A 24095-nucleotide genomic window follows, 5' to 3' on the forward strand; every position below is an offset into this window, starting at 1 on the left:
GTTAGAAGACTTTTTTTTTTTTTTTTTGCTATGTTCTACAAATCTCCTCTAGAATTTATACTTCTACCAATTGCCAAAGTGTTATGTGCATGAGATCTGCAATCCCCAGCCACAAAAAAAAAAGAATTTTCAATGCAGAAAGAACGGTGAACAGACACTTCTCTGGCTAAAGGGAGTCCGAGTTAAGTCAAATTCTACTCACCACAGTTAAATGTTCCAGTAAGTATGCCACATCAACCATGTCTGCCAGAACTAGAAGCCTTGTGACAGCTGTAAGCAGAGATCGTGCTGCTTGGACAACAGCTTGCCTCTTAGGCAGATAGCAGGGATCACTGGTAAATGCCTCTGCTGATACCTTTAAGGCTTGACCTGCAAAATAAAGACATAAATTCCCTTAGACTATATCACAATGCCCAGGATGCCATGCCTTGAAATGAAGGTCAATTATTACAGATCACACAGAATGTTCTACATTTTGAATTATGTTCCCTTCCTGCTCTTCTGAATCATTTAATTCTGAAATAATTCCTTTGGCAATCACACTGTTGCTCTTCACTGTACACAATGAGGCCAGGAATGCTTTGTTAAACCTTGCTATTAAATAATTCCTGGTTACAGAAGGGAATCAAATATCGTTCTTATAAATGTAAGCTAATGGAATGAAAATCTCATGCACTTGAACATAGGGCTGACATAAAATTTGTGAAATCCATGCAGTGGAGCTAGTGACTGTGCCAGTAGACAACAATATACTGCTCTGAAACATGAAGTTCTGCAAATGAAATTTAAGAGCGAGAACAATGACAAACACCCAAGTTTCCTTTCAGCAGTCTGTCACCTAGACTGAGAAAAAAAATGCCATTAGACATTTCTAAACGCATTTTGAAGTCTATTATCACCTGAAGAGCTTTGCTAGTGACGGCAAAACCTTGAGAGAAATCACTCTATGCAGAACAGCACTGGAAAAGTCTTGTTTTCAGCACAAACTGATGAAACAAAATGCTTGACCCATTAAACTCTCTGTATCAGCTTGGAAACCAAAGATAGATCAAAACTCACAAAAATTAATAGTTTCAGCTGTGCTAAAATTAGGAAACATCATCGTATGTATTTTTTACAAATCATGCACTAATCAGTAATTACTGCAAATTTATAGATATACATACAAAGATAAGGGATTTCCTGTAATTACATAGATATAGACTTTCATTTGCTCCCTCATGAGAATTGAATGAGAACTATTCAACTGCACCGGTTTGCCAGACTGGTTCTATGTGTGACTTCATTTCTCAAGACCCAGAGATAAAACAAGGTTTACTGCTCTTAATAGAAACTGCATTTGACACAAATACTGAGCAAAGGCTACAGAAATAAACCTACTAATTACTTCAGAGTCCCTATACGAGCATCTGAGATAATACTGGCCGGATTATCAGAGCACTGGATACTTCCAACCTGCTGAAACTCACCAGTTTTCCAGTAACACCCATCTTTAATAGTGCTGTTTGGTTTTCTCTTGGATTTGTTAAAGTCTTTATGCAAATCATGTATCTTAAGTACATGTTTAGCAAACTCCATAAATAAATAAAAATCACACCAAACTGAGATCAGGTTCTAGCACCTGCTACATCACAAACCAGTGAAAATAAAAACTACCAATTTCTTGTGCTTGGGCCAGCAAGTTAGAACTTTTCTCTAGTAGTTGGTGAGATAATGCACCATAGCTGAGCATATCACAACAAATACAACTACAGGAAATTAAAAAAATATCAAATATTAATCAGAATGACCAATGTTTGAGGTTTTTTATTTCCTTATCTGCAATGGACAGAAACACCTCTCCAGGTGAGTACCCTTTTCAGTACTAGAAGTTTCAAATCATTTGAGTCCAGTGAGAGAGTAAATCCTGCTGACATGCATACATACCTTTAGATGTAATTTTGAAGGTGACTACTACAAATGTTAATAAATTAATAGCAATTTGGGAAGCTTTAGTATGATTTTAAGATACTAACGCTGGAATGTCCTCGTGCCTTAATAAGGACATAGGAAATATAATGCATACATACTATCATAAGCTGCCTACTGAATGCATTAGCCAATAATCAACTACTTTTTATTTTTTAAGTTCTGTAGATCCTGCTAGCAGAGTCTCTTTGCACACAGTAAAAGGGATCCAAACAAAACTGGCCAGTAAAGCAGAGTACAGAGTTGAAAGTAGCTGATTGGGAGTGGAAGGAGTTGAAGTACTCAGTTGTGAGAAGCCCAGACAGGAGTGAATGGTGAGCCCAGAGAACTGCATGTTCTCAGGCCCTACATGCAATTATTTGCCCAGGTCTCTGCTATTGTGCCTTCCGGAAGACAACGACCATGTGGATTTAGGTGTCCTTCAAGCACCTGAGAAACTTCAAAACCTCAAATAGTCCTAAATCCTGAAAAGAGTACCATTTCAACACAGCTATCTTCTGGGTACTTGAGCCACAAAGACAGTTAAGGAACTAGAGCACCTCCCATATGGGGAAAGGCCAGAAGAGCTGGGGACTGTTCAGGCTGGAAAAGAGAAAGCTCAGAGGGATCTTATCAGTAAACACCCGAAGGGAGGGTGCAAAGAAGATCCAGACAGACTGTTCTCAGTGGTGCCCAGGACAGGGCAAGAAGCAATGGGCACAAACTGACAGACAGGAGGTTCTGGCTGAACATCAGAAAAATATTTTTTCCACTGTAAGAGTGACTTAGCAGTGGCACAGGCTGACCAGGAAGGTTGTAGAGTCTCCATCCTTGGTGATATGCAAAAGCTGACTGGACATGAGTTAGGGCAGACTGCTGACCCTGCCTGAGATCGGCAATTGGACCAGCTGACCTTCAGAGACCCCTTTCAATCTCAATAATTCTGTGATCGAGTGTGTGAGCAAAGACAAGCCAGAAGGATCTGAATATGAACAACCCCTTAGAAATAAGTTGGACATAAGCTGCGACGGCTGGATGAGCAACTATAAAATCACGACCCTAAAATAGAGCTATGAGATGCAGCCTAGGCAGATAGGAGCTATGAGTACAATCAGCAGAAAATTACAGCTCCGACAACAACATGATGTTAGAGATGTCTTAAAATGGAGTACACAGCACAAGTTTGATGCAATTTTTATCCATTTTATTGTAATTCTCATCAAGTGGATATTCTTCCATAATTACATGTCACAAACAGTGTAACATGAAAAACAGTGCCCTTGTAGTGGCACACAAAGAGGGAAGCAGAAAGATGGGAGGATTCATAGTATTTCAATTATTTTAGACATTCAAATGAGATGTAATTCAAAGAATCAAAGTCAGGATATATCATAACCACATAATTATTAGAAGGCAGATACTTCCAAGATTCTATTCAGAACACACAGATGGATGACTCCCAAAGTAAATGGAGTTACTACCATTAGCTGATAAGCTACTGACAGCTACTGCTACTGCCAAATACCCACTAATTACACACACACATGCACAAAAGAAAAAAAAATAAAAAAAGAAAGAAAGAAAACCTATGCTCGGGCATAGGGAAAGATACAAACACAGTTCCAGCCACAGGTAATTTTTAAAAAAGTTAGAGGATCCATGCACTATATCCAGCACCAAAAATATCCAAAAACTGTCATGGCAATTCCTTTAAAAACAAGTCAACTGTAAGCCTGTTGGTAAATTTGCTGTTGGTAAATAACTGACAAAAGGCACACACTTCTGCTGGGCTGCTAGCCAATGGCTGGCAATCTGTCTATACAGACACTTGCAGGAATACCACTAACTGCAGTGAGTGAGCACCCTTTAGAGAGAGTGTTCAACATCACACTGACAACAGCTATGTGTTCTTTATTGGTTTAGGCAAGATCATCAAAATTATGCTTTCTTCTTTTATTTCTTTTAATAGATGTTCTTTCTTCTACTAAACCCCATCTAAGGATCACATTTCTATTTGTTTTTACATCTGGTTTTCTCCTCTCATTTTTTATTTTTAACTGCAGCAATGTGAAATCCACACGGAACGCAATGAATTTATGCCATTCGTGTATCCTCCCACAAGGAGGTATTGTTGCCAAGAAAGTCCACTCCTGTGAACTGCACCCTTAGAGACTGGTGGATTCACAGTTCCAGAGAAATAATTGAAAAAGGGAGCTCATTGACTACGGGAGGGACGGACATTACAGAGTCAGTAAAAAGAGAGGATTTCAAACGTCCTAGTCTCAAACTTGGGAGAAAAAGCAGGGGGGGGTGTGGGAGGGTGTGGAATCTCAACAGTCTATATCAATAATAGAAAACTTACAAACTGATTTACGCTACTATTTGCAAACTCAATTTCCATAGGCATGAACTAACACATAAGCAGAATCACCACCAGAAAAGGTCGGGAGTCAATGTCACATTAGAACGCGAAACAACCTACCCTTGCTAAAAACCAAGAGATTAAACAATACTAGTAACTAGTATAATTATCTGTTCTGCTCCCACAAACACTATCTCCATCTGCTACAGCAAATAAAGGATTCTGCTTCAGCCAGCCAGCTGTAAGTGACACTGTAAGTGTCAGGGCAAAGCAGATTGATTCCTTCTGCATGTTCCTAATATTCAACATCATGACAACTCAGATTCTCACAAGAGCTTTCTGTAGATATTAAAGGACATTTTTCTCCTGCCACACAATCTCTTACCCACCCAGATACCACCGTATTCTGTTGCATTGCAATTATTTCAGAACTGCATTCCAGGAAGTTCCACTTCCATATGTCATACAGTTCTTCCTAACGTGTAATCAGAGCCACCACACACCACCTTCATACCTTACACCCACATCTTCATTCCCCCTTTCCCACTCAGGAACACCTGATCCAGTGATGGTGATGTCAGAGGCTTTTTTACAAGGGATCTGTTCTTGGTTTGATTAAAAGGGTGTACAGGACAGGTTATTTTGAGCCACTTGACTATCTAAATTCTCTCTCCCAAAATGAAAGTCCCTTAGATGCAGACCATACGCATGTACCTCTTAATGCAGGATGAGAAAGCTAAGCTTATTTTTAAGACTTTTTGGGGGGACAAATAACAATATATTATAATACAAGAGATCACTATCCCCTTCCTGTAGTAAATATCCTTACAGTACGCTCCCCATCTTGCCAGTGAATGGTAGTTTCTTCCATGCCATCAAAGTCTTGTCTCCCCTGTTTAATGCCAAGAGACATTAAATATGGACATTTGAAATATCTTTTTTTTTTTCTAATTTCCTTTTAAAGAGTAACTGAAGGCTCAAAATGTAACTCCAACAAGTAACTTGCTTTGAATTAACTGTTATATGTGATGAAAGGCTTATCTAGGAACGCACTTGAGCCTGATAACGGCTAAACACATGGAACATTGACATTGCAATAGATAGAAACAACTCAGACAACAACTGTTGTGATTCTGACCATATATAGTCAGTAAGCAATGGCAATAAATACCAAACACTTTAGCTATGCCTGCACAACTGTTTGAAATCTATAAGCAACCACACCTTGACATAAATGCAAAAAATCACTACCCTATGTATAATGCTTAGACTTTAATGCATATTCCTAAGAGAACATTTCCCTACACAAACTACATTGTTTGTCTTAAAATTGATTAAATATCAGAACTGGGACATCAGTTATAGGCTGACATTTAGTGTCAGAAGCATTCATGTTTGAACAATGCTTAGAATCATAGAATCATAGAATAGTTAGGGTTGGAAAGGACCTTAAGATCATCTAGTTCCAACCTCCCTGCCACCTCACACTATACCATGTCACCCAAGACTTCATCCGACCTGGGCTTGAACACTGCCAGGGATGGAGCATTCACAACTTCCTTGGGCCTTGCTGCTTACTTCTTTGTACAGATGTCAGCTATTTTATCATTAATTCACAGCACATTATGAGTCAGAAGGCAATTTTTGAAATCCGGCAGTGAGAATTTTTCATAATACTTGTATTTGGGTTTATTACGCTATTTTAGAATGAAAATGTGAACATGAGTACCTTCAACAAAGCTTCACCAAACCAGATCAACAGGAAAACACAGCATTTCTAGGTGATGCATACAGTCCACCACCCTGAGGTCTGCCTGGTGACTCAGTCAGTACAGTTCCAGAAGAAGGTGAATCAAGATGTGGATGGAGACAGGCCTTAAAAATTACCTTCCCAAGAGGAAGCTCGAATCAAAATGTGGAGGACATCTATATTAAAATGATCAGCTCCAAGACTATAAATCTTCGATAAAAGTTTGCAGATGTCAAAGGAAGCAGAAACTAGATTTATCCAGGGAAAATGCCTGCCATCCATTACAGCAACACCTTCTTTCAGGTGTCACTAACAGAACTCAATTGAATTTGAGAGACCCAAACTTCATCTACTGACAGTGTTTGGCAAGACTGAACTGTACTCAGCAAAGCCATAGCCATGTCCCCATTTCTGAAGACATTAGATGAGCCACTAATGCACCAGATTAATTAAATGACAAATCTTCTATTTATCTTACCTTCACTGTTCACTTTCGTGGTACTATTTTGCCCCTTTCTTCCCCAAAACATTATTACGAGCAAGATTAGCAGCAGCATCTTGGAAAAAGCCTATCACTTCTCTGAAAGGAACCCCTATTAATGAGCTCCAAAAGTATCAAAGCAGCATTTTCACACTGGCAAATGACATTCAAAAGAAAAACATTCAATATTCATGTTACGGTCTTCAACTCAACAAGCTGAGTGACACAAGCGAAAATGCAAGAACTGGTGAGAGAGTATTTATTCTTTCCAGATGGTGTGCCACTCTGGGAATGATAGCTTGGTTCACATCTGAGTGAAAATACAAGCTGTAGACACATGCAAAAATTCATAACTTATTTAAGAGCATATTAATAAATATAGCTGCTAGTCACCACAGAAGTATGCCCACAGAAGATTAAATACTATATGCTATGACATGCATGGCAGGTGACTGCATACAAGCACAGTCTATGACTTCAAAGAGCTTGAAGTAAATAACATGAGACAATCAACAGCAGCAGAATATGGCTTGAATAACAGGCAATAAAATTACATATAATGTGGCATACCACAAATTTAAAATGATACACAGTTTCAAAAGACTAAAAATATCTGCAAGATTAGCAAACTGCTATTTATTTTACAGTTGTTCACCAACTTCTTAAAATTAACTTGTGCAGTTTGGCAAATTCTTGAAGGAAGATCAGCTGTGAGCACTGGATTTGTCATTGCATAATGGTAGGTGATAACATGGACTTAACTTTCTTTTAAAATGTATGAGGTGTATATAGGCTACTTTATGTATTATTTATTTTTGTAGTTATCTCTGGTCTTCCTGAGAATCAATAAATAAATTGAAAATGTGAAATATTTTTATATTATCTATGTATAAAAATCAATATATAAAAACTATATCAAAACTATATATTTTATTCTTGTCTTGTGTTATCAGCCTGGAATGGATGGATGAACTTTAAGAGTACTCCAAAATGAATGATTTTTTTAAAAGCTTCAGCTGACCAGTGTGACAGATAACAATGACACTTGCTGGTCATAATGCTTTTAATCACAAAGGACCTTAAGGTATCTCAGACACCATACGCATATATCGAACTCTAAAATGCAGCCATTTCTGGATCCAGAGGAAGCCAATAGCTAGTAATCACTACCCTGAACAACAGCAGAGACTCAGAAACTGCCCCTGCTGTGCATGGAAGATGACAAAATTTAAAAAAGAAAAAAAAAAAAAAACAACGCACCAAAAACCCCAACCTGATTAAGTTGCAACTTTAGTAAGAGCAGGGTGATATAAAGACCTGATTTAAGTGGCTAACACACAGTCCTTCAGGAAAGTTGTCACATGGCATAAGAACATACAACATACTGCTCAATAGTGAAAAGGCAACTGAAGCCCACTTTGCCCCTGGATAAAACCAAGCCTGGTTATGAGCTCATTCAATAACATGGCCTGACAATAACTTTATGGTACAGGCCATTGTTCTTTGCTTGTCTGCTCCCACTTATTTGGGAAGGCTTTCATCAGCCCCTCTTAATCTGATTCCAGGCAACCCTTGGGAACCATTTGTTTACAAAATTCACAGAGCACTGATGAAAGGATGTAATTCTCAAATGACCAGGCCCTGAAGCATTACTTTTCTGTCCATTTTTTTCCCTTGAAACCTTCTCATGAATCAATTTTCAAGGTTGATTTCTGCAGGAACATATTTTGAATGTCTGTCATCCGGCTTATTACTATTTGAGTTTGGCCTTCATATTTACTCAGTAGGCCCTGATTATCCATGGGGAGAGTAAAAATCAACAACGCAACAAAGAGTGTGAAATAAAGCAGCTAATACAGTAAGCTCAGTAGATCGTAAAATCTAGTCTTATTCTGAGAGTCTAAGTGGAAATAGGGAGACACATCATGAGGAAATGGAATATGGCAAAACTCACCAAATATGAGCTGCTCTACCATGAAGGGATGACTCTTACAGCAGGTTAAAGAATCCATCTTTCTCCTACTGAAGTCTCAAAACATACATCCAAACAGGAGTATTACACCTTCCCAAATTAAGTCCTTACTATGGCACAAAACAGGGAAGATTTCTGCTTTTAAATTTTTGACTAAAAGGCCTTAAACCCAGATACAGGTAAAAAGTTCTTTTCAAGAAGAGCATTAAAGCATGCATTAACTTAAGCTTGTGCTTAACAGCCACTAACATCAACAAAGTGCATTCTGTCTTACTTGGAATATTTTTCCACAATGGGGTCCAGCTTGCATACTTTACCTCCTTTCAAGTGGTATATGAGAACATACAATTAGACAACTCAAAGTTCAGACATTTGCACATCATAATATACTTCTAATGAATATCCTAGCTCATTTTGATAGCAGTGTTACATGGTTAAACTAATTCCTTGTGGTGCCTAAATTAGTTTTCATATACTTACTCTCTTTTTGGACATCGGCAAGTGCTGCATGAAGTTCCTCTTTAAACACAATTGCTTCCTTGGCAATTTTTTCCCCCTTGTCCAACAGATTCCATGTGGCTTCTTCCACAGAAGCTAACAAGACACGAGCTCTTTTGGAACGGCCCTTTTTCTTACTAGAAGGATTCTGTGGACAGTTCACTAGTGTTGTAACCTACATTTAAAAGAAACAAAAAAGACAATAGAGGTGTAAGGTCAATATAAATTCAACTATTATAGTTCTCAGATTTTAAAAAATCAATTATAGTTAAGAATAAGCAGGGATGTTACCCCCGATTTAGAGAGAGACAGGCAAGCTCAGCATACATACTGAGAATGGGCAAAACTATTGAATTGAATCTGACAGATAATTTTACATAACATGCCTCATCTTTGTATTCTTTCTGTCTGATCAAAGTGAAGTCAATAGAAATCTCACTGTCATATTAACCCTGATGCAAATTCCTGACACTGCTTATTTTAAAATTTCTTCATGATGAAAAAAAATTACTACTGCTATCTAAGGAAGCTTCAGCCAAGGCAGGAATTATAATCAGTGCTGAATCTTTCCATCTCCCAAGCCATCTCAGAAGTAAATACTCCAAATGTGTACAGACACATTTCAAAATGCTTTCTCCTCTTATAAAGGAGGATTGCCGTGGTCAGAACTCAGCACCTCAGAATTCTCAGAGGGCTCTCAACGTCATAATTGTACATCATTTTATCCAGAATGTAGGTTTACTGCAGCTTTGTTCAAATTGTTTTTCAACAATGCACTTCAACATCCATAAAGAACTTCTTTTTATATAGCATCCCACTCCACATTCCTCATCATCTGAGCACAGCCTCCACATTCCAACAGAATGTTTCTAACAGACTATTCTCTAGCGCTTTGCTTGAGCTGTCACGCTAAGGAAAGAATCCTAAAAGATTTTAAAATAAAAGTTTTATACAGGTATTTAAAAATATATTTTATTTTCATTAAGTTCACTGATGTTTTTCAATTCTCTTTCTATTCTGTTCTCTGTGCTAGAACATGGATAGTATAATATTAAGCACAGATTTAGTCTTGGAGCTCAATTAATAGATTTTATATGCATATAATGGCTTCATTTTATTAAATTACATTCTAATTATAGAATGGTTAGGATTGGAAATGACCTTAAGATCACCTAGTTCCAACCCCCCTGCCACGGGCAGGGACACCTCCCACTAGACCATGTCACCCAAAGCCCTATCCAACCTGGCCTCGAACACTGCCAAATCATCAACAATATTGTACAAGCAAAGCAAAAGCTGTGTACAAATTTCTCAGTCCAGCGGCAAACTTAGCTAACAGCTGCAGTACAGCTGGTGGTTTGAGCTGCTCTATGGAAAAGTGCTCCACTCACAGGTAAATGTGTGCTAGCTGTGCCCTAGCTCACCTTTAGATCTTGTTCATAAACCCACACACTTCAGTGCTTTTCATGAATCAGTACTTTTAAAAGTAACTGACAAACACCCTCTGGGAAGCATTTCTATAAACACATCTCTGAAAGACAAAAGCCCTGACCCCTACATCATTCATGTGGAATTGTGGGGGAAAAAGGATCAGCCACCCGACATCGAAGCTTGGGCATGTCACAAGGGAGACAGTAACATAAATAACTCTCGCTCAGATTGTTGAAGAGGGCTTGGGTATCTTTCTGACTGTGGCTCAAAGAATGTAAATGAAATTATTTATTGCACATAAATCAGCCAGCTGGTAGAGAATGCACTGGGGATAATAATCTTAATATCTTTCATTTTTACAAACCCTTTAACATTAGTTCTAGAGCATTTAATGCAGTTTCCATGATCATATTTTTTAAAGTAGTTAAAGAGTATAGGCTGATACTTCCAACATGAAAGACATAAAACACTTTAAAAAAATTAGACATTGCCCCAAAAATATACCAAGTAAAAGGCTTTGTATCTTAACTATTTAATCACCATTCCTAGAAAACGTATTTTATTTCTCAGATTTTTACTGTAGTCTCCTTTATGTGTAAAATACCATTCTGTGTACTGTTCATCCATATTTTTTGGAGGAGGAGGAAAGGAAATAAAACAAATAGAAAAACACGAAAAATTATTCCTGCAGGTGAAAACTCTTGAATGTAACACTCTTCATTTTCAACATTACTGTCAGGAAATCTCAGAGGCAGCTTCTGATCTCAAATACAAGTGAAAATTTGATAGGTCGTTCTTGGCTCTTGGAGATTAAGTAATACAGAACAACTATTCTGAATTCTCTAACAGAATCCCAATAAGGAATGCAAAAACTTTATGCAGATCCTACACAGAAAGAATTGAACTACACAGTAGCTAATATAATGTGCCCCTTTGATCCACTGTCAACACAGCTTGTGCTGTAGTGGCAAAATACCAAGTCAAAATGATATAACTATAGGAAAAAAAAAAAAAAAAAGAAAACCAAACATACCCCATTAATCCTGCTTATGCCCAATAGCATTTCCCAGTTATTAACACCTTCTTACTGCCATATTACAGCAGGTCTCCCAGGGTTCAATCGAAATCATTGCCCAGAGGTTATTTTGCATCTCTGATAGGAACAACAGAGCTGTACTAGAAGCACAAAGCTTTAAGTGATATTTTCAAGCCCATATGCCATCACAGCTGCAAAGCTGAATCATGATGTTGTGGCCTGTTACTCCTCTCATTTATTAGGCTGAAGGGGTGGGACTTTTTTGTCATGATTATCTCAAATACTGAATTCCTAAGGAACTGTTCTTCTTCAACTGCTGCTTCCTAAGCAGCAGTTCTTCCAATGCTATATTCAGTTCCTGCTAGCCCTTATAGACAATCTTTTAATATTGTAGTAGTTAAGAAAACAATGCCTTGGTACCTTGGGTATGTAAAGATTTGATTCACCTTTTCTAGTAATATAAAATTATTTTAAAACATCATAAAGCTTTTTTTGTTTAAAATTTATTTCAGTGTACCTACAATCCTTAGACATTTGAAAAAAAAAAAGACATGAACTCAGGGATCCTATGAGAACAGCAGACCTGTTTCAAACCCCGCCCACTGTTTCAATTCCAAAGTATTGCCCATACAAATAAGTACTGGTTAATCACATTCAGTGTGTATAAAGCAAACTCACCATAACTAAAAGTCATCATATTAAATCATCAAAACTAAAACATCACATAAAACTAAAGCCAACAGCGTAAGTTTTCTGTGCGAGCAGACTTCTGTCAGTGTGGATGACAGGTGAGAGTAAATGACTTTCAACTTGCCCATTTTTCATCAGTGAAGCCAGGGACTCTAAAATACATGGATGTTTCTACATACTTTGTAAAACGTATCTATCTCTTGCAGCCATAAACCTTCCTCAACTCACATGTATGTATAAAATATAAAGATATGGAAGCAAGAGGTTTTGGGGAGAAAAGGCTCTTACAAATACTTGCTTATGTATACATACACACACATAATGCATATAGTAAGTATGTGTGCACAAATAAACATATAGAAAGAGCTTTAGATACAATATCCAAATAACTGGCAAATTCACAGCTTATAAGACTTGCAATGACTGCAAAGGCAGTTATGAAGTGTTTCCTGCATTAACTAATGAAGCGATATGAATCTCATCAAGTCATATCTTTCGAAACTTTTACTTGTAATATAGTTCGCTACAGAAGCAAGTTTATACCTAGCCATAACTGTAATCATTACACAGTATAGCAAAGAAATTGAACAGACTTCAGTCTCTCAGGATGACATAAAACAAGAGGATATTTTCCATTATATTAATTGTTATATATTGTAAATCTAGCAGAAGTATAACAAATATTAGACATCAACTATGCAAATGAAAATGCTTTATAATCTACTGATTGCTTCACACTACTTCTCCATGACAGAGTGCATCTCTTACCTCTAATAAAAACCCAGAATTAATGAACGATTGTTTGTCTGAGCAAGTACTTAATTTACATCAAGGCAGCTGTCAGCTGAATTACGCTAATTTTGACCACCCTCATTTTTAATGTGTCAGATGCACTGTCAGAGAACTTTACCTGAAAGCCTTCCTTTCAAAACTAATGTCCTTAAAGCATCTGGAATAAAATAAAGGTCATAGACAGATGGAGCCCTTTCTGATGAGGGTGCAGTTGGACAGGATCAAAAAAAATTTTCTGCAATATACAGAAAACAGAGTAATACAGCCCCACGAGAATACAGATTATAAGGTTGGTCACAGAATTACACTAATGCAGTTATGCCATTTCCAACATATGAGTTTCTCTTTCTGCAGAGCCCTCCACAGCACTTTCTGCTCAATATGTAAGCTTCCATCCCACAGTTCTGTTATGAAACAAACAAAGCATTGAGGTTGGGAGGGGGAAGAGACAGTCAAAATTGTATTCTCTTTGAACCAAAGCATTTCCATTTTTGACAGACTCAAGCCTTTTAAAGGTGCTTGAGAAGAGCTTAAAAATGCATATAAAAAAATAAATTGTTTTGTTTTGTTTTAGAACTGTATTTCTTTGTTATGTCAGGGGGTTTTGATCCTGCAGAACTCAGGCCAAAATTTACATTTCTTCATCTCCTCTAAAAATACCCACAGTGTTGCAGCTGCATGAGCACAATCGGACGTACTGGTATACAAGAGAAGGTTTCAAAATGCAGTCTATCAAGACCTCTATTCCCAGTATTCTGAAACTAATTTTATAATCCATCCTCTTATGATGCTCCAGCTTGATAATTTCCCACAAACCACTGAACTGTTAACTGAGGTTTTATACACTGTCAATCATACACAAGCAAAAATAAATAAATAAAAGCAGAAAAAAAAAATGCATCAGAGACAGGTGGAAATGAAATAATGATAAAAAGAAAAATGTTACTTTCTGAAGAAAACAGTCTTCCAGAAGGAACAAATGAGTAAGGGAGGAAAAGAAGATTAAGACAAAAATAAGAGAAGAAATCTCAAAGATTATAATGAAAATGGAATGAAAGAAACTGGATGAGTTAGGGAGAGGCAAAAGTTTCAAATGGGGAAAATACAACTTTATTTATTAAAGAGAAACTTATTTCAATAAATTAAATGATTTTTAAAAGCAACTTTTCCTATAACTAAAACACGATCAGCACTTCTTTGCTCTTCTTAGCTTTTAGTGCACATACAGCGCTTCTGGAATAAAGGACTTTTCCAACATGACAGTCCAAACAAACATATGAACCATCACACCAAACATACTCATCATTTTATTGTCCTCATCTTTCATCTCTCTATTCTTCTTCCCTCCAAACATTATGTGCTGCCTCTTTAATTAGAATCTGACTGTTCCCCTGTATCTGGTCACCATTCTTTGGCAAGCCCAGGGAAACAGCATGCAAAGGACTGGCTCCAGACAAAGAAGGAAAGATGTCATCACAGCAGTGTGTGTGAAAAGAAGTGTGCTCCTGGAATAACAAAATTTACCATGTACCTAAGCGGCTAAGAGCAGTCAAATGACTTGTATGAATTTATTTTTTTTTCCTTTAATATCTGTCCAAGTAAAATAATAATTGTTTCAGTCATAATTAAAAGGTTAAGAAAAAAAAAAAAGTTGCAAATGGAGAAAAATCAAATAATTGAAAACTTGGTAGATATGCCTTTACTTTTTTCTATTAAGCTGTACACCTCCAATTTTTACATGTACAGAAATAGAGTAACAGCCAGAGTACAGTTCTCTGTCTGGCTTTGCTCTGTGTACCTAAAGTCATCCTCCCAGTAAGTTTTATTTGTCGATTGCTAACATAACCTGTTCAACAAAAAGTTACTGTCCTGTAAGAGGTATCACTCAAAGAGCTCAACCAACCATTGAATCTACTTCATAGCAATTATACCTGATCATCTTCACAACCTGAAAAACAACAAAGTGTTCTTTGTACATTAGCAAGTGAAAGAAAAATCTGAATGAAGTCACACCTTTCTGCACCTACACAAACTGCTGCCAGAGCAGAGACTGCCACTTAAACACACCCTCAGGCACCAGGAAAAAAATACTAAGTAAGCAGTATATAGCTGTGATAAGTAGTTTGATCTACATCATCTTGGCAAAGCTGAAGGACAGTGATAAGAGGGCATCCTTGCATTATGCGTAATTGACTAATTAAATGCAGGCACCCCAACATTTTTGTTCTAAGTACAATGAAGAGAAATTCAAAACAGCTTGAGTTTCAAAATAGACATCCTTTCTGTTCTTTACCCTGAAACATACTGATACAGAGGTCTTTTAACACTTTCTTAGTTATACACATTATTTGCAAAATGCGGTCAGGTCTTCAAGTACGTCCTTTCAATTGTATTAAAAAAGTCATTTGTAATTCATGCCAAAAAAAGATACAATGAGATAATCTTTAACACACTAAGCACTGTATATTTAACCAGTTAATACTTGAAATAGAACTGGAATATGCAGTGAAATTGCTCCTCCTAAAAAGAAAGTTTTATCAACAAACCTGAAAGCATTTTTGTAAATCCATTCAGTGCAGATGCAATTCTTTTCAAAATTCAGATAAAGAAACTCACCTACAGATTTCAAGCCTTATTTTTTCCACCCTGCCCACTACTTGCAATACAAAATTTTTTATGTGTTGGAAATCCATTTACAGTGTATTCTAAATTTAAACATCCACAGATAATACTGTAGAAGAGACTAGCTAGAACACGTAACATTTGCTATGATATACTGTGTAGCACTTGCAAAAATGTGACTAATGAATGACCAAATCTGGAAGAGGTCAGATCCTCCTGGACAGTTTCTGTGCCAGAGTAAACTACAACTACAGAAAAGCTGTGGGTATGCCTTTCATAATAGCGTCTGCAGCCAGAGTTCTTCAGCCTTATCCCTTTTCCTCTATGGTTATCCAATTTATTATCTGCAATACTAAAATACCTGAATTATCAATGGTTCCAATAATTTCTCCACTGTAAAGGTCTGGATCTGTAGATCCCGAGGATCAATTTTCAGTTTAATGCTTGGCACTTTTGTTGACATTTCACCTAGGTACAAAAAAAAAAAAAGAAAGAAAAGAAAAAAACATGCAATAAGCAATTATTAGCCACAACCACAAGTCTCACTGCCCTCTGTCAGAGCCCAGACACTACCTCTGTACAGTCAGAGTACAGAGGTGGCTCCAGAGCCGGCTTAGAATTTCAAGAGATTAAATGATTTTTTCAGATTCCTCATTTCTAAATTGTGAAAAAATACGCAGATACCTCCATAAACTGTAAAATTACAGATTTAAAGTACATATAATTCCTTGTCTTCTGCTCTAGAGAATTAACAATCTATTAAAAAAAATACATACAGATAATTGCATTAGAAGACCTTTGAATATAAGTTCTCTAGTAGTCAATAAAAAGGAGCTTTAAAGCAAAATTATACATTACATTATTGAATTTATCACAAAACAAAAACATTAATGCTGTGTGCACAATACCTGTATCTTATCAATTCCAAATTGCAATGGTCATAATAAACACTTTAAGAAGAAAAACACAGCAGCCCTTAAAAATCCTGACAATTAATAGCAGGAGAAAGTGAAGCATTTAGTTATTTTACACCCTGCAATAACAAATATTTTCTAAGTGTCAAGAAAGCCTACTACTGAAGTCAATAAGATGAAAGTAAAGCTAAGTAGGGCCTTTCAAGTGAATAAATCATTCATTAGGACCTTGGTCCAAAGCCCACTGATGTTAATTTAAGGGTTTTCACTGAGTTCACTGGGCCGTGGTTCAGGCCCTTAGACGCAGTGCAATGTGTGTGTGCCAACAAAGAGTTATAACTGTGCTTTAGTAGGAGTGCAACCGATTACTGTCTCAAAAATAAGACATTTTAAGTTTTCCAGTAACTTAACTTCCCATAAAACATAGCTCTGCAGAGCCTTTTTAGCCAATAAAGACTTCAAACACAAATATAATAGGTATCTGTCCTTTTTAAGCAGGACTTATTACAACCATTGCTGCTGTATAATAAAGTAATAAGGTACTGCAATTGTGCAGGCTAAAGAGATATATTGTCACCTTCCAGTGAACGTAGCATTGATTTAATACAGGACAGTAGGTTTAGGGTTTCTATAGCAAGTTGCGTAGAAATAGATCTGAATTGTTTATCACAGAATAGTCATTCCACATTTCACTTGCAAGCAAAGATAATAAGAACAATTACTGAAGACTTAAGGTTAAAGGTAGTTCAGTGGTTTACTTTTCTTAGTAAAGGTTATACAAGTGCCAAGTTTATTCTTTTATTACAAGCTATACTAGTCACAGCCTTAAGTTCCCACACATTCAAGCTGCATACAGTCAAGTGATAGCATATAGCATAAAGAACTGATTTTTCAGTTCTAATTCCAAGTCAAAAGATAAAAAGAACAAAAACTTGAAATCAGACTGACCAGGATTAGACTTTTTCCTTCCATGGACATTAATAGTAGAAAGAGAACTATAGAAATGTCAATGCAAATTATTTGGCCCTATTTTACACATTTGACTTTTAGACAGTCGTACAAAACTCCAAGGAAATAAAGCTTGAGACTCCCCAAATCACCAGTGTCAGCAGTTCTCTTTCTGCCCAATGAACCAGTAGGTAGGATACTCTCACAGTTTTGAAATACTCCAGTTTAACTTACCCCTCTGTTTGAAGGGAATTGAGCCCTCTCACCATTCACTGTTTCAGAAACAAGTGGTGGCTCCTAGTCAGGAGAAGGACTGCAGCCCTTCTACTAGATCAAATTGCTATGTACCATAAACTTGTAGTTATGCAAGTGTACGGACCACACCTCTTATTCACAAAGCCACACTGCAACTGTTACAAAGCGCTTTGAGATGCATGACTTGGTACCTTCTACTGGTTCTGGTTTACTCAATGTAAAATATTTATTTACTCACTGAGCTCAGAAAAAAACAAGCTGTAAAGGCTGGTAGGTCTGGGCATGTTCCCAGAAGGCAAAATACTTTGTTTCCAAACTTTGCTTGACTAATGTTTTCAGAATTTCAGATGAAGGTTAACAACAAGTGACAGAAGACATCAAAATTCAATGAACTCAAAATATCTACGACCACATTCAACATAATAAATGTCCTACTGAATCAGATCAACAGTCCATCTAGCCCAGTATGTTTTAGTCAGGCTATCAATTCTTAACAATACACTGTATATGCAACAAAGCAAGAAATAAGGCAGGCTCTTTCCATCTGCTGTTTAGTAGAGGAGTGACTAAGAGACAAATTCACAATCAGCAGAGGGCTTCCTACAACTACAGCTTAGGTCATCATGAAAAAACAACATCTCCTGGTTTTTTGTACTGTGCACATAACATCCTTTAAGCCAAGCTCTGCAACAAGAGCTTACTTTTACAGCTTAGGCCAAAGACATACCCACTCTGTGCTGACACAAACAGTTGTGGTTTTTTTACTTTTTACCTAGAGTGATCCTTCCTGTTAATAGCCATTGGTTCTTCATGGCTATTGGTTTGGTATTCTTCATTGGTTTGGAAACCAATTTCTCAACCATCTAATTCTCTGGAAATACACTAAATATATAATGATGTAAGTACAGTCCCCAAATGCCAAAAGCGAGAGGTCTAGTACTAAACGCAATCTCAAAGGGACAACTGCATCATTTTATTGAACAACAAACATTCAGAAAGGTTGTGTGTCTGCAAAGTTGATTAAAATTCAGGCTTTCTTATAGCTACAGCTATAGAGTTATTTCCAGTAACATTTGTTTTACTAGCAAGGCAGCTGTCAGTGGTCTGGAAGCTAGGTTCCCACTGACATTCAGACCTACACACAATCTTGAATCAAAGAAAGCAAATATTAGTGACACCTTTTTTCACCTGTTAAAGTAAACTTTCCTACAGTACTAATAACTTGCTCTGAAAGTCACAAATGTGTGTCACTGACATCCCTGGTCTTTTCAATTAGCTTTAATTCCAAACCACATTGGCTATTTAATAGCTTCTTAAACTGCCTCTCCTGTAACAAAAAAGCAGCGCACGGCTGATTCCACAGTGTTGGCAACCAGTGTACCATGTCTGTGCCTACCTGTCAGCATGATGGTGCAGCCTATGAACATACAGCAGAGAAGCACCCACCTTGCTGAAAAACTGCTTTTGCTGTGTCCACCCCTGAATCAAAAAGCTTTTAATTCATGAAGGTGCTCTCCTCCAGCTTCACTGGGATGGCATCAAACCACACAATTTCACACCCTCGAAAAGACACTTTTTTTTTTTTTTACCATCTGCAATTCACCGGTTCTCTGAATCTTTGGTCAGCACTTCCATGAATCTGCCTTTTATCCACATTTAAAAAAAATCTTTATAATATTGCTGGTTCACAACCCTAGTATTTTACATTTTCACAAGCCTCCCAGTACACAGGTACTTCTGAAATCCACCACCAAGTTGCAAATAGAGGGTATTGATTGTGCTGTGCATTTTTTTCTGGTCAAGACATTAATCAGTTGAAAGGGACATGTAAGAACCGGATGGAGATAGCACTTCATGCTTCTACTGAGATTTGAAGAAATCACTGGATGATTTTCATGTTACTTTTTCTGCAGATACACTCATGCTTTAACTTTGCAGTGGCTTCCCCTCAATTCCTTGATAGAACAGTATTAGCAACCAGTTTACTCAAAAGTCAGAAATAAAAACTTTGCTGCTTACAATAGGAGTTGCTCTCCATTTTCACAGCACAACGTCCTATACTACAGGTCATCTACAATGCTCAGATCTGGTCAAATTTGGCTGATAAAAATGTAGTTGTAATTACAGTCATTTCCTCCTACTAGAGGCCACCGTGCTCCAGAATCCTGAGCAGTCTCAAACTTGTGGAGTGTTACCAATCCAATTCCACTTCTGCAGATCTGAAAAACATGAATCCATGTGCTGTGACTTTCCCCTTTCTGGGTTTTTGGGTTGTTTCGGGCACTTTGGGGTTTATTTTTTAACCTTAGCATATTATCTAACATAAGCATTTTTATTTTTTGCTTGAGCCCTGACTTGACAGGCTTTTGAACTAAGCGATAGCTTTTTAGCCTTGGGTCAAGCCCACAAATTACCATTAACTGAAAGTCAATTGCAAAAATAATTGTTTCTGAAATTTTCAATTACATGCTAAGGTATAAATAACCTACTTAAGGGCTTACTTGCTGATTCTAGTCTTTTTAGTTTTTTGGGTTTTGGTGGGTTTTTTTGTTTGTTTGGTGCTTTTTTTAAGTAAAATGCTAATATGTCCTGAAACTTTCTTAAAGCAGCCAATATGAAAACAAGCTTGTAAGCCAATGCAGTGAAAACTACAAACTCTAAAATTATTTTGATACCCTGACTACATACTTTTAACTTATCAGACTCTTCTTACTGTTATTTAGCATATTAGCTAACCAGTATTTATATAGGATTTTTTTTTAATCAAAGGAAGGGTAACAGGTGATAAAGAAAAATATGCACCCAGTAAAGATTATTTTGGGGTTTTTGCTGATATTTCCACTTAGTGAATTTGTGTCCTTCTAGATCATCTTAATTAAGATGACAAATTTTGGTGCTTGCCTCAGGAAAGTGAGAACTACAGTCCATCTTTTTTTTTTTTTAATATATACATCTACTCCAGTATAATATGCCCTCTAATTACATGGGGATCTTCACTGCAAGATACTTTGGTAAAAGGCTGCTATAACCTCACACTCGGCTACATTAACCTTTACAGTAGGTGATTTCAGCACTGTAGACCAGTAGCTGTTACAACACTTAGGATGTTAAGCATGTGTCAGAAGGTACAGTTGTGTCTCAGAACAGCCAGAAAAGCAGCCACTTGCACACTCCTACCAAGTGCTACAAACTTTAAGATAATGACAATTTTGTCTTTTCAGCAGATGCGTCCAAACTGAAACTGCTGAGTCTTTTGGTGTAGGAAAAAAAGACACCAGAAAAACAAAGTCAGTATTCATTTGCAACACAATGTGAACACAGTACCTGCAGCTTTTAAACAATCTATAATTACACTGTATACAGGCATAGATAAACTAATTAGAAAGCAGGGCCAAAGATATTCTGCATAAATTAGAAAATGCTAACTTTAGAATCCATTTCCTGCTAGATCATTAGAAAGCCAATAGCACATCACTCACCTATCCTAGAATATACACGGTCCATATTCAGCACTAAAGCAACTGTCAATATAATTTCCTTGTGTTAGGAACTACAGTGCAACTGCTATGGCTCCCTATTTGGCTTCTGAGGCATCTGCAAGGGACTGCCTGACAAGCTCTCCAGTGTATTTCAGGATGACTGACAGGACACAGCGGCTGCTGGAGGGGTGGCAGGGGGATGGGCATCCTTAAAGCTATATACTAGAGCTCAAATATGTAAAAAAAAAAAAAAGGGAAAAAAAAATATTGCAAGCTTGTGAGCAATTAGAAGACGTGAAATATGTCATTACTGATACTTTTTGTGCTTATTCTTATAATTTTCAGCACAGCTACTGTTTTCCCATCCATTCTGATTGTATGCCAGCTTCTGTCCCAAGGCAATGACTCAGTCTCAGACTTCTGAGCTGGACAGCAAAGAGATTCATAAGGCCTTCATCCAGTAACTTAGCACCAAATTTGTTTTCTTTGTGGGGTTGGGTTTTTTTCTCCCCCTAGTATATGTTACTCTACACTGACATACAATATATTATCTGATCAATTTCACAAAATGCACAGGCCTATTGCCTTCTAAAAAACAGGAAAGACAAGAAAAATATTAAAACAGTCTGGATTAGTATTTTTAAGCAAGATACACATGGACAGGACACCTGAAGACTTCTAAGACATGAAACATTGCAGAGAATATGTAACAGAGTATGTTTTAATATTTGTTCTGAATTTCAATATTTATTATACAGCCAGTGTTGGTGCCAACACTGCTACAGAGTCAGTACACCAAGCGCAAATCAGGTTTTACAGAAGCCACAACAGTCACTGTGTTTTTCTTTAATCCTCTAGCTGATAAATGAAATAAGACATTCAAAATGCTAAAATATACTAGTCCTGTTTGCAATAAAACAGAATGGGCTTTTTTTTTTTTTTTTTTTGCTTGAAAACTTGCTGTATTTTGTGGGCCAGATCATGCCTTGGAATAAAGGGATACCTTTGACACCTGGAAAGGATGTGGCCCATTTAACACCAGGGAAAACCTATAATGCACCTGCCATATTATTTAGATTTCCATACAAACCTGTCAGGTTCACTCTAATCATCCCAGATTTTATCACTTCTTATCACTAGTAACAGAAAACATGTCTGTTAATGCACAGACATCACAAAGGAAAAAAAGAGCTGGAGAACTGAAGGCGGCACCAAAATTCGAATCTGTTAGTATTCACTGAAGACTATTTTATTTAAACAGGCTTTACATTTAGGTATAGATACGCAGTGAAGTAACTGGAAGATCATTTTTAATGCTGAGAGGGAAAAAAAAAAACACCACAATTTTTTCTCTTACATTCCCTTTCCCTTGCCTCTATGTCTACTAGAGTACTATTTCAATCCATTGGCAAACTTCAACCACACTCTGAAAAGTAGGTGAAATTCCCAAGGACACAAGATTTTTATCAAGTTCTTCAGCATCATTCTCAGCATAAATAGTGTCATATATCATCCCTTATAATGAATCTACCATGGAAGAGAACACAGTATAAGCCTTGCTCTTACTGCATGCCAGAGACTCCATATGGCAAGGAACAGGTTACAACTCACCTAACTGCATGGAAAGGCTTAATTAAGGTTTACGGAAAAAAAAGTTTGAGATGGGGGAAAGTATTACAACTCAATGAACTTGTGTCATGCAGTCTTTCTGATGTCTAGTAAGACAACAAATTAAGACAATATTCATACCATGCTCTCTTATTTAATAGTCACATCTACTTTTTCTTCAGTGCATTTCATCAAAGCACTTTTTCATCTTCCAATATCACATAAGGAAATACAATCATAGAGGAAAAAATATTTACTTAAGATCACACAAAATGCCAGTAGCAGAATAGGGATGGAGTGCTGGGATACAATCATCTGGTCACTAGACTACCTTATTCACACCTTAACTGAGGCCAGTAAGCAGGCTAAGGATTACCAGATACAATTTACACTAGAAATATAAGAATATAATCTCATCTTCCATACTCATGTTAAAGTTACCAGATACTAGCAATTCTTCATAGAAAGGTCAGTTAATGCATTCTTCTCCCTTAAACATACTATCACAATTACTGCCTTGTTTGAATGCATACACGTGCTGACGAATTCTAATGTTCCATCAGAGACGTGAATTCTGCGGCGTGAGCAGCTACAGAACTTTTGGCTTTGCACTAGCATGCCAGACTGCTTTTTAATCGACAGCTATCCAAAAATGTGTGTTATGGTTCTGAGCCTACAGTCACACCAAGGAAAATCTTCTCCACTGACAAGTAACCATGGTAACTTGTGAACCTGACAATGCTTTCATTGTATTAGCAGTAAACAAAATAATTCCACTGAAAACAATGAAATTCTAGTGGACATACACCATTACGGCTAACAGAACAATCAAAATAATCCTGCTTGGTTTAGAAACACTTTGCCAATCTTATCTTCATAACACTTCTAGGTACATTTTTGCAGGTACTGGAGCTTTTGGTCTCAGAACTACAGTTGTAATATTTAAAATACTGAAAAAGCATTTGCTTCAAAAAAGACAAAAGAAGAAGGTGGTGTGACATAATATGGCAGCATTTCATTCAAAATTAAAAGGTTTTCATTAACACACTTTAGACACATTTCAAATTCTTACAGAAAAAAAAAAAGCATCCTTTCATATGAGTGTGCTATTTTCACCACAAGCACTTTGAGCACAGAACAAGGATCCCTCTCTATTTAAGTGACATTAAGTTCCTACATGGATGGCTATCCTGTGCTGGTAACAACAGGTTAAGAGGTCTGGCTCCAAGCCCTCCCTTTTGTTATCACTTTTAAAGTGTTCCTATCTCTATTCAGAACCAGAGACTCTGTTTAAATAAAGTTCAAGTTGA

At 37.0% G+C, this 24095-nt stretch overlaps 1 protein-coding gene across 1 annotated transcript in view; it reads right to left on the bottom strand.

Moving 5' to 3' along the window:
• The window catches only part of CTNNA3 (catenin alpha 3), a 491060-nt gene extending 469782 nt beyond the window's left edge, over nt 1-21278 (bottom strand). The window contains exons 1-4 of the mRNA XM_030487065.1: nt 21178-21278; nt 15943-16049; nt 8993-9185; nt 203-369 (exon numbers count right to left, since the gene is read on the bottom strand). Coding sequence (XP_030342925.1) covers nt 203-369; nt 8993-9185; nt 15943-16049; nt 21178-21202 — 492 coding nt within the window. The 5' untranslated portion in view covers nt 21203-21278. The remainder of the gene's footprint in view (nt 1-202; nt 370-8992; nt 9186-15942; nt 16050-21177) is intronic.
• Between the last annotated feature and the right edge of the window lie 2817 nt (nt 21279-24095).

The sequence above is a fragment of the Strigops habroptila genome, chromosome 5 (genome assembly GCF_004027225.2).
Source record: "Strigops habroptila isolate Jane chromosome 5, bStrHab1.2.pri, whole genome shotgun sequence".
Classification (NCBI taxonomy): domain Eukaryota; kingdom Metazoa; phylum Chordata; class Aves; order Psittaciformes; family Psittacidae; genus Strigops; species Strigops habroptila.